General features: G+C 41.0%; 2 protein-coding genes across 5 annotated transcripts in view; one reads left to right on the top strand and one right to left on the bottom strand.

The window, feature by feature from the left end:
• The first annotated feature begins 186 nt into the window (after positions 1–186).
• On the top strand, positions 187–9,270 carry LOC133528246 (sodium channel protein Nach-like). The gene is made up of 10 exons (XM_061865538.1): positions 187–644; positions 1,117–1,326; positions 2,256–2,385; positions 2,898–3,064; positions 3,639–3,771; positions 4,671–4,807; positions 5,335–5,522; positions 6,568–6,691; positions 6,991–7,100; positions 8,009–9,270. Exons 1-10 carry the CDS (start codon positions 442–444, stop codon positions 8,167–8,169), a joined length of 1,563 nt encoding a protein of 520 aa, XP_061721522.1. The 5' UTR covers positions 187–441; the 3' UTR covers positions 8,170–9,270.
• Positions 9,271–10,307: 1,037 nt separating this feature from the next.
• The window catches only part of LOC133528247 (transcription factor kayak-like), a 55,554-nt gene continuing 47,234 nt past the window's right edge, over positions 10,308–18,627 (bottom strand). For 3 of the 4 annotated variants that reach the window (XM_061865539.1, XM_061865540.1, XM_061865542.1), the window contains 3 exons: positions 18,036–18,582; positions 17,269–17,386; positions 10,308–12,946 (listed from right to left, as the gene is read on the bottom strand). In XM_061865539.1, the coding sequence (XP_061721523.1) occupies positions 12,698–12,946; positions 17,269–17,386; positions 18,036–18,582 (914 nt within the window). In that variant the 3' untranslated portion in view covers positions 10,308–12,697. The remainder of the gene's footprint in view (positions 12,947–17,268; positions 17,387–18,035; positions 18,583–18,627) is intronic. The other variant, XM_061865541.1, reaches the window with a different exon arrangement.

Here is an 18,627-nt window from a genome sequence, read left to right as displayed (position 1 = left end):
GTTATTGGAAAACGTTTTCTTCCGAAATGGAAATTCATAAAAAAAATACCGTCATTTCGCTAGGATCGCAAAGCTATTCTTCCCTCTTAACTTGCCATGTTATGTATGTTAGTTAGTTAGGGGGTAAAATCTTGAAGCTAAATTTGACCCAATTCCCGATTTAGCTGAATAAGTGAGTAGGGTACAGTTAAATACGAACAGCTAATGCTTTGCCAACCAAACTGCGAAATCGCCGTGAAGATCTGCGATTGTAGACTTATACACGCACTGTTACATTTAGATGTTACGACAGAAGTAGGATTCTACGTACGGCGAGCTGCACAACTGCATGGACACTTGCAATTAAAAAAATCAGTTCGTGTTATTTCGCTCTTTAATTCATTAATTATGAACCACACCTAGCGTGACTTTAGTGCATGTCAAATTATAATTTAAAAAAAAATGTTAAACTTTTCGAATAGGTGCTGTAAAACTGTGATTAAATATTGTACAGCTTTAAAAACTACCGGTCTTACTTTGGACGAGAAAATGGCGAAAAGAGTATTCGTGGACGGAAATTTCAGAATGTTACTAAAGCATTTTTGTATGGAAGGGACTGTGTTAGGGCTGAAGTATTTTTATTTGTATCCAGATAGAGTATCAAGGTAGGTTAACTTTTAGTGTAAGGGTGTTAAGGGAATTCGAGCGAAGCGTAGGATTCTAGCGGTGCCAACAAATAGCTCAGGCAGATGGATGACAAAAATGTACAAGATGCTGCTGCCAATTTTCGTGCGTGAAGGAAAACTCCGGATTACTAAATTCTAATAAGGCCTAGGTAGTTTCCCCTCTGGGTTGGAAGGTTAGATGGCAATCGTTTTCTTAAAAACTGTCCAAATTACTTGCCATGCTGGCCCTACGAACCAGAACTACGCTCGACGTGTTACCTCTCTGTCGCACTTGTAAATTTCTATGTAAGTGTGACAGACAGGCAACATGTCGAACGTGGTTCTCGGTAGGCCCTCAGGCTCCCGAGAGCCCTAGCAAAAAGCCGGGAAAACACGAGGAAGATGCATGTTGATGAGTGATGACTTTTTATACCTACTTAATAACAATCTTGTTTCAACATTCACTTCACAGGTGCTTCTGGGCGGTAACCCTGATACTCATAGTGATGTTCGCATGCACATTGACATGGTTGCTATACGGCCGCTTCAATGAGATGCCGACTCGCATCACCATCGAGAACCAGTACGAGCCCCTCGACACCCTCCCGTTCCCGGCCATCACCATCTGCTCTCCCAACCAGATGACCCTGAGCTCTATGAGACACTTCAACAAAACCTTGATGTGAGTCTACCATTGCTTAATAACGAGATACCCATGTGCATCAGCATCGAGAACCAAAACGAGCCCATCGACACCCTACCATTCCCCGCCATCACCATCCCCCAACCAGATGACCCTGAGCTGTAACAAAACACTTGATGTGGGTCTACAATAGCCCAAACAAGATGCCAACCCGCATCACCATCGAGAACTAGTACGATCCCCTAGACGCCTAACACTAGGTAAGGACCATGCCCGTCATTACCATATGCTCTCCCAACCAGATGACCCTGAGCTCTATGAGGTACTGCAACGAAACTTTGATGTGAGTACCTACCTAATAAACGAAATACCCATGTGTATCAGTATATCAACCTAATAACCCTGAGCTCCATCTGACACTTCATCAAGATCTATAATTTACTAATAAACGAGTTGCACAACTTGCACATGTGCATATTGTGCATCACCACCAAATGGTGCGATCGCAACTAGATCCCATCGCAAGCGTGGACTTCTGGCCGAAGGGTGTGGTATTTCAGCGGTTCAGTGGGAATTTGCGGAATGCTACTCCGGAACAGGTGATGCAACAGAAAATTGCGTAGCCAAATGTGTTTTTAGCGTTTAAATGTTTTTTAATATTGTATTGTATGGTGGTTTGAGACACTTCAACAAAACCTTGATGTGAGTTATGCTGCTGCTCCTGCATCCATCATCAAGCCGGCTGGTGCATATTTACAGAGGCACATGCTTTGCTAAATAATTAAATGAGCTGTATATAGATTACGCCGCCAGCCTGAACATGAAGCCATAGCGCAGTTTCAGTGCCAAACCATTTACACGACTTCAGTATCGAGATTGTTTACGGTATACCTGCATATATTAAAATGTAGGTACGCAAGGGTACTAAGCTGATGTGCATTTTGAAACATGAAAATACTTTTTTCTAGCGATGGTAACACAACAGTGAACCTGGAGAAAGCCCTCCCCCAACTGCTGGGTTTCTATTCGAGTATCCCGGTTATTGACGATGAAGAACTGAGGCGTCTTCAGCGACTCATTGACGAAAACCGATACACAGTAAGTTTTGCTTCTACGCATCTCCAAATTAGAAATATCACTAGTTTTAGGAATTTCTACGGATGTCTGGAAAACCATATATAAAAATATACTATATACAGAACAACAAAAACAGGTACAGTCAACAACTCAGTACCTATCAATATAGTAGGAGAAAAAAACTTCCCTAGAATATTCCGTAGGTACAGTCTGCTGCAAATTAAAATTGACAACCCCCCCCCCCCCCCCCCCTCTGCAGATAAATTTGTTTGTAAGATCTTTGCGTTAAGCATGAGACACACTGACACACACATAGGCTATCTAGGCTATCTATACCATCAAGCAAAATGTAACTTATGTCAAAGTTGAATTAAGGACGGACGGACAACAGTTACTTAGGCTCCGTGATATCTGGTAGAGGACAGGATTTAATATCCTGAACATTTAACCAACTTTTAGATAGACGCGTGAGAACCTGACTTACCTGTGCTACTGTATTAAAATCCACTGAATCTGTAATCCATATGTTCAAGGTACCTGAGGTAATGGGACTAATGCCCCAAAGCTGTGAGAACTTCCTGAAGCTCTGCTTCTTCAAGCTGAAGATGCACCCTTGCCGCGAGCTCTTCCGTCCCATCCTGACCAAGCAGGGGCTGTGCTGCGCGTTCAACAGCGTCTACTGGTTCAAAGATAAAAGACGGTAAGTATCTTCGTAATAGGTACTCTTTGTGGTACGTAGGTAAAACCCTGAAGCTGTAATCTATATGTCCAAAGTACCTGAGGTAATGGGACTTATGCCCCAAAGCTATGAAAACTCCCTGAAGCTCTGCTTCTTAAAGCTAAAGATGCACCCGTGCCACGAACTAATCCAACCCATCCTCACTGAGCAGGGGCTGTGCTGCGCGTTCAACAGCGTCTACTTGTTCAAAGATAAAAGACGGCCAATATCTTCGTACTCTTCTTAGTGTTGATACTGCTCTTAGCTACAAGTTACTTATTTTTGCTACAAGTGCATATTTTTCGATTTCCCTTGGGATAGTGTCCAATCTAATTTTATCTACACTCGTCTGTAAAGTGTGGATATTGAAGTCAGGTTAGGTAACATGAAATGAAGATAGTTAATCTAAAGTGTTCCTCTTGCCCAAGGTGTTCCTTCTGCCGCACCTGTCTCTACTGGCAGTGGCGACCTTAACCATTGCAAAAACTTTGCCATGCTCACCACGCCGCCCTTAAAGTCTGCCGCTGCATGCTAAAATTTACAAGTAATTGTCCAGAAATGAAAAAAATCCACACTTCAAGCCGCACATGGCGACCACGCGGGGCATCTACGACGGGCTGCGAGTCGTGGTGGACTACGAGCCCGAAGACGCCTTGCCGAGGACCTTGTTCCACGTCGGCGCTATCAGGGTAAGACACCAGAGAGGTATCAGGGTATCTGGGTGCCTATTCAAGGTGACAATCGCTTGCGCTACGACAACGAAGCGCTTTGTGTCTGTCTATGACTCTTCAACGTTAGTGAGATAGAGACAATTGCGTTACGGTCGTTACGCAGCGTGAACGATTTTGTTGTCATGTTGACTACGCACCCTGAACAGTATATATTTTTATTTCATACCAAAGATTTTTCTAATCCGAGTTGGAGCTCATTAGAGCAAACAGTTAACAATAAACTTATTCCAACACAAGCTTGCCCGTGACGTAGTTGAGGATGACTCACGCTAGACCAGGCCGGAGCCGGGGCCGGAGCTTACGGCGCTTCGTTTTCTATGGGAAAGCGATCAGCCGCCATAGAAATAGCGTGTCGGACGCCTCAGCCCGGTCTAGCGTGAGTCATCCTTTAAAGGATGACTAACACTAGACCGGGCTGGGGCCGAGGCGGAGCTTCCGGCGCTCCATTTTCTATGGAAAGCACCACGTGATCACCGATCAGCCATCATAAAAAAGGCGTGCCGGGCGCCTCGGCCCCGCCCGGGCCCGGTCTAGCGTGAGTCATCCTTTATCAATTTATTCGATATGAGTATTTTCAATTTTTAAATAGTTGGAGGTCCCTGGCAATAAATAATGAAGTTGACTGGTTTCGTATCAGTGTTATTTCAAGGTTTGGAACCCCTGACGTAGAATGAAGATTTTCATGTTAAATACTATTAAGCCCTTATGTTTGTCCCATAGACTTGCGATACCAAATTTCATCTAAAGCGGGTCAGCGGTTTAAGCGGAAAGAGATAACAGACAAATGTAGTTACAGAGTTAGATACTTTCGGATACGGGCAATTAAATGCATGCTAAACAAAATAAAAATCCTCCAGGTAATGTTTACGGACTGGACCGAGTTTCCTGCTGATGACGAGACTAACCTGGTATACCCGCACGTTGAGGCCTTCCTCACCATCCACGGAACCTATACCTACTGCTCTGAAGAGGTCACCAGCCTGCCTTCTGATAGGTACGCATCTTTGATGACTTTCGACTAGAGATCAACCTCGTATATCCACGAATCGCCTTCCTCACTGTAAACTGCACCTACGTTTACTGCTCGGATGAGGTCACCAGCCTGCCTTCTTATAAATATGTACGATATTTGATGACTTTTGACTAGAGACCAACCTCGTGTACCCACGAATCCTGTATAGTTTGCAAAACTTTTATTTTTAATTTTTACAATTTCAATTTCAATTTCAATTTATTCAACATTCTATTTTCTCGTTTACCCCCCCAAAAGTGCCCCCTATATTCAAAATTGGTTAGTTTAAGTTGCATGTCCGTCTTTGGGTCACAGATTTATATACGTGTACTAAATTTCAACACAACATTATTGGTCCAGTAGTTTAGGAGAAAATAGGCTGTGACAGATGGACAGACAGACAGACGCACGAATGATCCTATTAGGGTTCTGTTTTTTCCTTTTGATTTATGGAACCCTATAAACGATTACTATTATTCTGCAAGACTACTTTGATTTATTTCTTTTAGTCGCCAATGCCTGTTCGACTACGAGCGGCGGCTACATTCGTTCGGAAAGTACCACAACTCCGACTGCGACCACGTGTGCTACATCCGAGCCGTGGAGAAGCACTGCCACTGCGAGCCTGTGTACGTACCTCACGTGGGCGCACGGTCCTGTGACGTCACTAAGATACGCTGCATCAGCAAGGTCCCAGGTAATTAGTTCCGTCTCAGTCTGCACTCTTAGGCACGTGATGAGAATTTTGCAAAAATTACAAAATCGGCTAAACTTTCATTGAATAAATCGACATCATCAATGCCAAAATACATCACAATCCCTTACCTACAGCTCGCACGTGGCTTAAAATGATGCGAGCTATTAATATGTCGAGAATGTATATAAATACATAGGTAGGTTGACCAAAAATAATCGTGCCTACTGGAAGATGCGGTGTAGGAATGCAAAGTAATAATTAGGATCTAAAGATCTAATAAAGTGGAGATCTAATAAAGTAAAGAAAGTCCATGAATGAGTGCAGCGCAGAACCGCGGCGGTCCTTGCGTAAATACTTTGTGGAAGTCTTGTAGCAGTGGACATCCCTCGACTAAATTACGAAACTCCAATTGTTGCCTACCGTTTTCATGGTGGGCAAAAATAAACGTCTACGTCACATAGGGCTTTTTAGAAGTAGGCAGAAAGAAAAGTGAGACTCACAAGGATAAACAATAATAGCGCTTTGCCTGCTATTCCTACTGAAAGATTTCCCATTCTGTCAGTTTCCCCCACCACTCATGCCCAATCCATACTAAATACTAGTTATACTAGATTCAGATTCATGACTTAGCTCGTTTTTGTAGCATTAGAGAAAAGGTGAACAATGAACAATCTTGTCCTTTTATTGAAAATTATGGAAAAAATTCTAATTGTGATTCTGAATAACGCTTTCTCTGCTAATCCTACTGAAAGATACATAAGACTATCGCGAGTACCCCGTTTTGTAAGTTTCCCCCACCACTCATGCAGAATCTATAATAGATTCATGTAGAAACCGAACTGTCGGACACCTTGGCCCGAACCTGGACCATTCTTAACTGTATCCCTAGTGTAAATTTATTCGATAGCGAAACGTGACGTACGTGTTGGCGCGCTGTTTCTAAATTCCATACAAAACGAGACTTAACGCAAACGCGTCCGTCACGTTACGATATAGAATAAATTTACACTAGGGGTTCTGTATTAAAATGTTGTTTGCCCTGCAGACCTATCAAGCAAGGACGGCAGCATGGACTGCAACTGCCCGCGAGACTGCGTGTCCAGGATATACACAGTTGATCTGAGCCTCGGCAACCTCAGAGGGCTGCCCCACATGGTTTACAACCCTTAGTGAGTATCTTTACTTCATATTTTTTAATAACTGGAAAGAGGTTTTAATTTTTACTTGTCATGATAAAATCAACGTAAAGCACGGACCTGTTCTTTCTACTAAGGATGGGAATAAGACAATCGCTTGCAGAAAATGAAACGCTAAGATAAACGTAAATAATGTATGGACATGATAGCGTTTCGTGTCAATTGATACAAACGATTGTTCTCTTTGCTAGGCTCCCTGATTAGTTTTCTTCAAAATAAGAGCCTGAAGCAGATATTAATTAATTTATTATTTATATAGATGTTTTTTTTAGTTCTGGCATCAAATTCAACGAAAGCACGACCATCATGCAGTTCTTCTTTCCTAGCTCCGTGTATGTGAAGAAGAAACAGGAAACTGTTATGTCGCTAATTAGTTTGGTTTGTGAGTATTTTTACCAGATACCCTATATAATTAAATTAAATATTAAACTAAAACCTTATAGCTAAAATGAGTTACTTAATATACGAAAAGTGATAAACATGAAAAGATCTTGCAACACCGTGGTAATTGGTTTACCGAGGCGCACGTACAATCGGGCCCTGGGGGCCTACCGCGAAAACCGAAATTCGCAAATTGCGGGGATCTTTCTCTTTTATTCTCACTAAGACGTAATTAGAGTGACTGAGAAAAATGCCCGCAATTGACGAATTACGATTTTCCCGGTCACCGCCCAGCAGCTCGTTGAACCTGCGAAGCACGGCGCAGTCTTGCCTCCCGATCACGTTCTGTAGGAGACTATATATAGGACAAATGAATCACAACCAGAAATTAGGCCGCAACATCCTTAAAAGCTTCTACAGGGGGCATACCGCGATAACCGAAATTCGCAAATTGTGGGGATCTTTCTCTTTTACACTCACTAAGACAAGTGAAATGCCCGCAATTGACGAACTTCGATTTTCGCGGTTATAGCCCAGATGTCGCAACAAACGGCATGCGGCATGCTAAGTGGGAGCAATGAATTCAATCGAATGATCAAATGCCGCAGTGTATTGCAAATCACGCGCTATTTAACGGTGACTTGTAGTTAGAAAAAAAATAAACAATCTTGAGGTTTCCCTTAAAGAAAATGATAAAAATCTACTTTTTTTAATTACTTTATATTAAGTACTTATGAAAGCATAAGAATCACTTATGATTTATACTTGTTATATTTTTGCTGTATAATACGTAAAGATCACTTACTTTCTTCTACTGCTTAAAAAACGAACTATAGGTATTAGGTACACGAGGGACCTTTTTGTTTCGTAGTTTGTCTATCCGTCTGTGTAACCCACAGGATGTTTCAGCCAACCTCGGCGGTATATTCGGCCTCTGCATGGGCGTGAGCACGGTCAGCGTAATGGAAATTATATTCTACACGCGCAAGGCCGTCGAGAACTACCTCAGGAAGCGGCTGCGGCGCGCCGTGGAGGACCAAATGCGACAATATAAGACTCGTGATTATTAAACGCAAAACGCATCCTTACCCTCTCGACTAGAAAGCACCTGTTAACCCTACGTGCTACAGATAGCCCCCTCTGCTGTGGGGCCCATTTCTCGCCCGCGGGTGGTTGCCAAACGGATCCCAGGCTCCAAGGGTTCAGCATTCATTGAGAGTGGAACTGTTCCTAACGCGGCGCAAACACCGATGGTGGCCCGCGCGAAAGTTTTAAGGTACAATATGGCTTGCAGGTAAAAAAGTTTGGAGAGTCCTGACTAATACGTCTAATACCCTTCGAGAAATGGGCCCCAGGGCGTGCATGGAGACAGAAGAGACAGCTGTCCACGTCATTCTCGAATGCGCAGGGGTGGCAGAGTACCGGGCACAACACCTCGGTTCTCCGGGGTCTCTCCCAGAAGTCGTCGGCAACATCAAGGGTCTGCTAGGCTTCTAGATAGAATGGGTTGGCAAGAGTAGTGCCGACGCCACCACGCAAAATAGGCACAATGATATGACGTTGAGTTGTGAAAACCAAGCCGACGAGTACCTATAACTTATATCCTTACACTGTCATCTGGGTATTACCACATCTAATTGTGAGAACCTTACTAAATTATAAGTCAATTTTTTGCGTTATTCTCGAGAACGATTATTTTTGCTCTATACGGTACGACCGAGGTGATTGTTGACCACCACACACAATATAGATTGTGTCATTCACGAAGACCTGCCTTGACTCATATAGTCTTGTTATTAAATGTTAGATTTGACAAATCTGCGCGTCATCGTGGGTGACACGAACTATACGTAAGGTTAAATTTTTTAATGCCGTACGTCACGTAATACCAATACCTACTCACACGCCGTGATGATTATATTAACTCATCAGCTCGTTTGTGGTGCGCGTCCCGCGGCCGCTGCTGGAAACCATCGTGAGCGCGGACTTCTGGCCGGAAGTGTATTTCAGCGGTTTCGTGGGAATCTGCTGAATCCCGCACCAGCAGGTGGCGCAACCGAAATTTGCATCGTCAAAATGATTTTTATATTTTAAGATTTTTATTATTGTAGTCTGTAAGGTATATATATATGGGCCATAGTTGCCTGAAAATAAATGATATTTAATCTTTATTTTTTTTATTAAGTGAGTCATAAATAGCTGAACTAGATGGCGTAACTTATTTTCTAGTATCTAGATTCAAAGAGCATATAATCACTACGTTTTATCTAGATTGTTAAACGAGTGTGGCTTTTGCACTGTGTTATTAACATGTAACATTCAATCACAATAAACAATATTTATCTTATTGTATTATTAGTTTTTGTTTCTGTTGCTTATGACTTCATATCTTCTAGTCATGGTAAACTGTCCTACATACATACATAGGTCACTAGATAAGTTTGTCAATAGACCATAGAGTAACTTATATATAACTGAGCAATAGACAAATATGAAAAATGAAGTGGCTTATCACATATCCTTTTTAAAACTATATTCACATAAACAATGTTTGGCGGGAAAACATTTACTTTCTTTTTAAATTTACTTATTAGCGAAAGCGATAAAGTGGAATCTTGAGCGTTGCCATAGTTAAACAAATTTTTCCACCAACCAACCAGCCAACATAAGGAAACAAACTCATTATTTGCATCAGATTACTTTGTCACATAACGGCACAAAGCTGCCATCTGGTAATTTTTTAACGTAACTCCACGGGAGTTTTATTCATGATAATCTTTTGCGTTTTGCGCGTCCAGCTGTATGCTTCGTTGCAAAATTAGCTTTATTAGATAAGCAGCGATATGTGGATAAAATGCAAATTTCTCAGCAGTTTTTGAACCATCAAGAGAGCCTTTACCAGCTGGTGTGGTCAAAATTACATTGAAATAATAAATATTACGGGCAGGTCCTTAGTTAGGAGGATATGTGTAGTTGCCTAACTTACGTAATTATCAACGTTTAACCTTTTAACCGCCGTAGTGTAAAGGCATACAATATCCAGCTCATTTCACCGCAGTCTGATAAATAATACAAAACTTCGTGTAACTTCGTACCGACGCAAACACGAGCATGCTCGATGAAAAATTCTAAGCGGTTAAAAGGTTAATAACTTAACGAAAGGAGGCATATAGGGTATTAGAAATATATTCAAATAATAAAAGCCCAATTTCAGGTGTATGTAAACAAATTTATATTTTCTGATTTACATATATATTTCACTACATCTGGCTAGATTTTTCAAATAATTTTATCAAATATATTGCTTTGCTAATTTTCTTGAAAAAATACAAAAGTATTCTACAATTGCGTTTAGAAAATAGTTCTAGAAAAAATTACATCTCTCTTACACATCTAGATGTTCATATTATGCGTACTATATGTCGAATACTATTTTATTTAAATAGAAATGTCGGCAGATATTCGCTAGCGCTAGTTTCGGGTATACAGTCACGATCATAAATATTTATACACCTTTATTACATAGACGTAAGGTTCAGAATTGTATAAATATTTACTGACGTGTCGGAGTAAACTAAATAAATACTTGGCGCAACTCCGTCTCCTAATACTTTTACGTAAACAGCGTCTAACCTAACTTACGATAACAATAAAATCAATATTTGGCTTAGATTTTAATTAAAACTACGATAAAGCACGTACAAGTAATAATTTGGTCTAAGTTATGCATATTATAATAATTGTTAAGTGCCTTTAATCTAATTATTGCCTTAAACTATCATATTTTATTCCAGTGGTCTTTATCGGTACTATATATCGACCCATGCCCAATTGAACATCCAAAATAATTGTGTCATTTTCAAAAGACGGGCACCTTTTTAAACGTCACATTTCTAACCTTATTTTTATACTAGGTAGGGACTTAACGCAACACAGCAACAAAAAACATTTTTATTTCCATAACAACAATTTAAAACACGACATGAAGGTCACACAACCAGCGAGTCGATCAGAAACGATCCTCATTACAGCCCGATTTCGACGACAGGTGACACGACAGTCAAGGTATTAAATATTAACACGGACAGTGCCAAAAATATGTATACACGACCTTATTGCCCATACATTAAAGTAGTGTGTACATATTTTTGACACTCTGTCCGTGTCGATATTTAATACTTTGACATAATTTGCTTACATACACTGGAAATTGGACTGTGATGGGGTTTTACAAAAGAAAAAAATGATGGCATGAGTCAAATACATAATAAACACAAGCGTTATTGCAAACTCATTGACATATCAATAATTGTGTGATGTAGCAACACATTGAAGAAATTTCGTAATAACTAAAGAATATGGTTGCTTTTAGGTGAATAAGGCTGTATGTATGTGAGTTTGCTATAAGGCCTGTGTCACAAGTCCCCGGGACAACCTATCACTGGACATATCACAAATGCCTTAAAATACTCTACACTACCAGAACCTAAACAATGGAACGGTAAACGTTACACCAATATTGAGCTAACTTACATACAATATATTAATCTTTAAGTAGTATTGCTGTTATTTTATGGTTAACTAAATATTTCGTAGTACGAGAGTAGAGCGATGGCACGAGGTTTTATTATGACAAGATGATTTGAGGATTAAAAATACGGGTTTGTGCCGAAATAACCAACGTGTAAAAGAGATCTTTTACGTTAAACTTATAATATAATCGCACCATCTAGCCTCGCTAGATTTAAGCACAACTCGAAATCCCTGAAATGCTTCAAATAAAACTCTGTTTTATTTTAAATCACAATTCCTATATTCTGCGGAAATACAAGTCTATTTATAAAAATATTTTTATTTAGAATAACTCGTGAATTGACTCGAGAAGGCCGGGGCCGTACGCTAGGGAACTACGATAAATACAAAGCACATAGTGAGCAAGTAGATAGGTGCTCCTTCTGGAGCGATCGTCGGCTGCGACAGCCGAATATTTTTACTTAATAATGTTTAAAAAAGTAAATAAACCTACATGACTAGGCCATAGATATAAGATTACATTCGGCCAATGTTTGTAACAATTCTGTTTACCTTTTTTAAACACTATAAAGTACTTATAATAAATAGGACGTTACAAGTGAAAAAATAGATTTATGAGTAGAAAGATAGAAGAATTACATAGAATAAATAAGTATTCCGGTCGAAACTCGAACGCGAACTTGGTTCGCGGCGTCTCACGCCGACCACCTCAAGGCGCAGCCCGATGCGATATTCAAGTATTGTCGACCCTTTCTGCTTTCAATCGCAGGAGCACCGTCCGTACCTAGATTTCGTGTATGCTCTTTGACGTAGTATCTACTTGATATTCATTCATATTATAAAAACGCGGAAAAAGCGGTCGCCGTTTTAAAGTATTGACTTACTAGACCGATCGCTTTTAAAGTAAACAGAAGATGTAATTTTAAAATCACCAGCCAACGTTACGTTTTTCTGCTGTTTATCCGCGCATTGAAAGTTCTGATGAAGTTCAAGCATCTAATCGCGAGCACGACACGACGCGGGTACGTCCTAGTAGTCGAGCTGGAAGCAGAACAGGTCCATATCTCAGAGACTGACGAGACTCCCGTGGTCGGGCGAGCTGACGTCGGGCGCGGCGCGCTGCTGCTGCGCGCAGGGGTGCGGGTGCTGGTGGTGCGGGTGCGGGTGGTGGAGCACGGGGTGCGGGTGCACGGGCGTGAGGCCGGTGCCGCCCTCCATGAGGCTGTCGAAGTTGAACGGGATGCCGTTGCTGGGGGTGCTGATCTCTATGCCGGCGATCTTGTTGCTGTTCGCGATCGCTTTGTTGTTGTGGATCTGCAAAGATGGAAATACAATATTACTAAAATATACATTAAATATAATGAAGATGTAATAGTTCGACTACGATACATCATCAGGGCTACCGCGAATATCAAAATCCGTTTTATCTTTGCATCATTATCGCTCATATTTTACAGATACTTAGTTAGTGGTTAGTGCTTCTGGGCATTTTCCGCAAATCGACAACCATTGTGCCTATTTTGCGTGAAACGAGGTAGCGCTACTCTAACCACCCCAGCTCCTCCACGAAGCCTAGCAAAGTTTTCAGGTTGCTAATTGCCTCTCCTAGTGTGCACGGATTCCCTAGGTATTTGTTCCTGTATACTTCTACCTGTTTGCAGTCTAAGAGAATATGTTTTGTTGTTTCTTCTTCTTCCATGCACGCTCTGCACATGGGGCTGTCTGTTTTACCCATATTGTGTAGGTGTTTGTTAAGTGTGTTATGTCCTGTAATTAATCCTACTATTTTACGTAGTTGATGTCTAGGTGTTTTCAGTAGTATTTTGGTGAGTTTGTGGTTCAGTTCCGGTAGAAAATCCTTGGTCTGCCTGCATGTGTCCATTTCCTTCCAGTATTTGTTGTGCAGTTGTCTGTGATGTAGGTCTAGCTGGTTGTGTATATAGGCTATTGGTAGGGGTATGATGGGCTCGGGTCCATATGCCGGCGTTTCTGAGCCTTTCCTGGCCAGTTCGTCCGCTGCATCGTTTCCTCTTGATCCACTATGCCCCTTTATCCATTGAATTGTCACTTTGTTGCCTTCTTTGCTCACTTCCGTGAGGCTTCGATGACATTCGAGTATGAGTTCTGACTTAAGTTTGTCGCTGCATAGCGCTTGTAGTACTGATTTACTGTCTGACAGTATTAGTATATTTTCGTGTTTCACCTGTCGTCTTGTTATAGCATTGCAAGCTTCTATTATTCCCACACATTCAGCTTGGAATACCGTGTTATGTTCTCCCAGGGGTTTTGAGATGTGTATGTTCAGGTCCTCCGAGAAGACACCACATCCTGTCCCTTCAAATGTTTTTGAGCCGTCTGTGAATATTCTTAGGTTTGTTTGGTCTAGTCCTTCTTTAGGATCTTCTGTTAATGATATGGCGTATTCTTTCCAGAAGATCATAGTTTTTGGTGTTTTGTCGATGGGCGCCTCCAGCATGGGTAGTTTTGAGATCATATTTTCATAGATCTTCTTGTGCGATGAGCTGAAGGATGTCCATAAGTTTAGCTTTTTCAACCGAAGAGCCGTGGCAGCCGCTTCTTTTTGTATATATATGTGTAATGGTAGGAGTCCTAGCATTATTTCTAGCGCCGCAGTCGGAGTAGTTCTCATACAGCCCGTCGCAGCCACACATGCTAGTCTTTGTGTTTTGTTTAGTTTGTCTATTACCGTGGTTAGCTGGGTGCAGTGGGTGGGTTACAGATACTTATAAAGATACAGAGTACCTCAGTAAGAACATCAATTGTTTGATTAACCCATTAAAATAAATAAATAAATAAAAATAAATATTATAGGACATTATTACACAAATTGACTAAGACCCACGGTAAGCTCAATAAGCCATTGAATGCCACGCCTATTGTGCTGCAGCAAAACATAGTGAACCTTGTCGGAATGCCCGAAGGTTGATATTGGGCTGTACCGCGCACGTCTGTAGACGTCTTTGGCGGTCTAAGGACTAGGAGTAAAAATTTTTTTTTTTATAAATATTATATAGTACATTATTACACAAATTGACTAAATCCCACAGTAAGCTCAATAAGGCTTGTGTTGTAGGTACCTAGACAACGATATATATATAATTATAAATACTTAAATACATAGAAAACATCCATGACTCCGAAACAAATATCCATGTTCATCACACAAATATATGCTCTTACCAGGATTTGAACCCGGGACCATTAGCTTCAAAGGCAGAGTCACTACCCACTAGGCCAGACCGATCGTCAAAACATGACACTGAGACGTGCTTTTCAACTCTGTTCTTTACATAAAAGCATTTTTGTTTCTTAGGATTCCATACCCAAAGGGTAAACCGGAATCCTATTACTAAGACTCCGCTGTCTGTCTATCACCAGACTATATCTCATAATCTGTGATAGTGTAACACTTGAAATATTAACAGATGATATATATTTCTGTTGGCGCTATAACAGCAACTTATATAAAAAAAAAATAGAATAAAATAAATATTTAAGGGGGCCCCATACCACAAATGTGAATTTTGCTAATCGAGTATACTCTTATTAGAACATCAATCAGACAATTTCCAGAAATTATTGTAAAAACAATCAGTTCTTTCAAAAATTTGATAGTGACAACACTATAGATATGTGACAATACAAATCAAAAGGGACCTTATGGCGGTCGACGCATGTGACAATCCAAATCAAAAGGGACCTTATGGCGGTCGGCGCTTACGCCATTATTAGCGGCGCGCCAATACTAATGTGATATTATGCTACGTCTGCGCCGACCGCCATAAGGTCCCTTTTGATATGGATTGTCACATGCTGCGATATGATAAACGTGAAGTGTGACATTACAACGTATGGTGCCTGCAATGCGACCACGTATCAAAATGTATTATAGATATTTGACCTAAATTTAAAAAAATAAAGATTTTTTTTCCCAAAAACGCCTAATACTGGCCTTATTGTAAGCACCATACGACAAAATGATTATTGTAGTTTATGTACGTGAATTTTGAATAATTTCTTAATTTAAAAGCCAAAAAAATGTGTAGTGTTAAACCCAGTTACTAGCGACAATTAAAAATACACAAATTCCATACACGTGGCTCAAGCGTAGGTATATAATTTTTTTTAAGCAGGCAACATTATTATTATGCATTATAATCATAATTATTTAATTAATAACGATTAAATTAAGTAAGCATGTAAACAGAGCATTGTCTACTGTCAAAAAATACACATATATTAAGACGAAATATGTGCTTATATGACTTGATATCAGATAAGCACATATTTCGTTATGCATGGATTGTTCGAGATAATAAACCATGTGCTTTATTACGCATAAAAAAGGCCTGCGTTTGAAATTATAGTTCCATTAGCATTTTGAGCAGAAAAAAACACCAATATACCCCCATGAAACAGGGATTACCAGACTCGTCCCACAATTAATCTCGCCTTACGACTCGGCCGTCATAAGGTATTCTTACATCTACCCTTGTGACGGACACTTTTAGGAGTCAGGTTTTCCGTTACACGAAATATTAAAACACTTAGAGTCGGACCAAGCTAACTCTGCATTGCATTTGTAATGACAAAGTGTGGCCATCAATGTCATCATTATATGACGTTAACCCTTCTCCTATGACAATGTGACGTTTATAATGACATTCCCACATTTTGTACCGTTCAAGTTGGTGGAAAGTTAACTTAGACGGACGGTCATTAACTTTTACCAATAAATTATAATTTATAAGAAAGCTTGTGAACGTTTTTGTTGAGTTAGCGTACAATAATAAAACATTACTTTTAATTTTTATTTTGAAGTAAAGTTTTTTATGTTTAAAATTATTAAGTGTTTTTCAAACTCGACGGACGCGGACAGATGCCATCTAAATATAATTTTGCTTTTTAGGTTATAAATTATATGGAGATGACACTTGTCACCCTACCCATCGAGTTTGTAAATTACATGGAGAAATAGAAAACTTAGCTCCTATTAAGTGTCCAGCGATAGGGTAATTGTAAAAAACCCGACACTCATCAAGTCATCCCTCAAGTTTCCTTTTAAAGCCGAATTTAGTTTCATCCTGATACAGACGAAATATCAAAATAAAAGTAAAATAAAGGCCTACCAACAATATCGTAAATTCGTTATCTGCCTCTCTATCGCTCTCGTACATTCGAGCGAAGGAGACATATAACGATTTTCGATTTTATGTTGGCCCTATAGTACATTACGATACAAGTGCGAAAAATAGGAAATTCGAAACGAGTGGCGATAAATTAAAACACGACCGAAGGGAGTATTTTAAATCGACACGAGTTGCGAATTACCTATTCGCACATGTATCGTACAACGTTTTACAGTACATATGGCCCTTTAAATGTTCGACACAGTAACGTAATATGCTACTTCTCGCACTAGTGCTATAAAGTAGCCCCATATGTACTGTAAAATACCTTTACAGTACACTCCCTTCGGTCGTGTTTTAATTTATCGCCACTCGTTTGGAATTTCCTATTTTTCGCACTTGTATCGTAATGTACTATTCAAGCTGTCACACAAAGCAGTACACTCGAGCCACGTGAGATGGCGCTAGTAGCGTGGGTGTATTGACCTGCGCGGGAGTGAGAAAGAGCGGCACCTGCAGGAAGTTGGGGCGCGAGGGCCGCGCGGGCACGGGCGGCGTGTCCAGCGTGAGTCCCATGGCCGGGCTGGCCGCCGACAGCATTATCCTGCAACAAATGAAGATAGGGTTAGAGGTTGTTTGCAAAAACGACACTAGAGGGCACCACCGTTATGTGACAAATAAAAGTCGCACCACGCTAAGTTTTCGTGCCTAGTGCTACGTCAAGTATGGAGCTTATATGTAAGCGTTCTTACTGCCAAGTTTGTGCAAAGTTAACGTGGTCAGGGTCGAACGTCCTCATGCTCTTTACAGAATACAGAAAAACACAGTAAAATGTGATTCGGTCTTACGGTATTACTAATAATATTATGTCAGATATTTTTAAGAACGCCACAGACGCGCATGGTACAATGTAATATAGACCTTCATGCATTCCAATAAGGTTCACGAGGCGTCGCTTTTATTGGGTTAATAAAGTCAAAATGTACACAAGCAGTGGACCGATCTTATCTTTGTGATATTATTTCCCATTAGAAATTCCTATAAAATATACATATTTGCAAATCTAAGAATAAATAAATTAAATTGAATGTTTTTATAATCATTTCGGTAGACTATTATTTCAACTACTACAATAAATTACATTTATCAAACGACGTAAACGTCACTAAATCAACCTAGACTGATAACAAAGATAACAATGTTTGACATGACTTGATCGATTGACTTTACAAGTATCACGGCAGGGTCCTCACCTTTTGTCCGGCGTCGGCGAGGTGAACATGACGTCATTGTCCAGCGCCAGCGTGGGGTCATGCGCCGGATCCACCACCTCCTCCTTCACCCTCACCCCCTCCTCTATATACGGGTACTCCTCAAATGGTTTCACATCGGGAGGGCTAGGCGCGCGTCTCGCTAATTTACACGTCCTGAGATGCGTTTGAAGGATGGTCTGCAACTGGTCCTTATCAGCGTTTAGCTTTCGGATTTCTTCCTGTAGTGCGTGTTTTTTCTCTTCAAGCTTGTCCGTTTCGTCTTGGAGCTCATTAGTGTGATCGAGCCTGCGTTTTCTGCAGCGGGCAGCGGCCATCTTGTTGCGTTCCCTTCTGATCTTTCTCCTTTCCTCTTCTTCAGGGGAGATGTCCTGGGGGGCCTTGGTGGGGCGGCGGCCGCCCATATTGCGGCGCTTGGGCGCGGGGCCGGGGCTGCAGCTGCTGTCGCCGCTGGCGGAGAGCGGGCCCGGCGACACATGCAGCGCCGTCGTCGGGCCCGCGTCGCAGTAGCCCCCCGGATTCAGGATGCCTGGAATGGAGAGAGGAGTTTATTAGATATGGGAAGGGAAGTCGT

Source organism: Cydia pomonella, chromosome 19 (genome assembly GCF_033807575.1).
Source record: "Cydia pomonella isolate Wapato2018A chromosome 19, ilCydPomo1, whole genome shotgun sequence".
Lineage (NCBI taxonomy): Eukaryota > Metazoa > Arthropoda > Insecta > Lepidoptera > Tortricidae > Cydia > Cydia pomonella.
Note: the sequence above shows the minus strand (reverse complement) of the source record. Positions and strands in the feature narration are given on the sequence as shown.

What these genes read in the sequence shown, in the direction of transcription:
- LOC133528246 (XM_061865538.1), top strand. Translation starts at nt 442, where the DNA reads ATGTTAAACTTTTCGAATAGGTGCTGTAAAACTGTGATTAAATATTGT. An exon ending in ACCAGCCTGCCTTCTGATAG is followed by an intron (nt 4,808 to 5,334) that starts GTACGCATCTTT and finishes TATTTCTTTTAG; the next exon opens with TCGCCAATGCCTGTTCGACT. An exon ending in CTGCATCAGCAAGGTCCCAG is followed by an intron (nt 5,523 to 6,567) that starts GTAATTAGTTCC and finishes TTTGCCCTGCAG; the next exon opens with ACCTATCAAGCAAGGACGGC.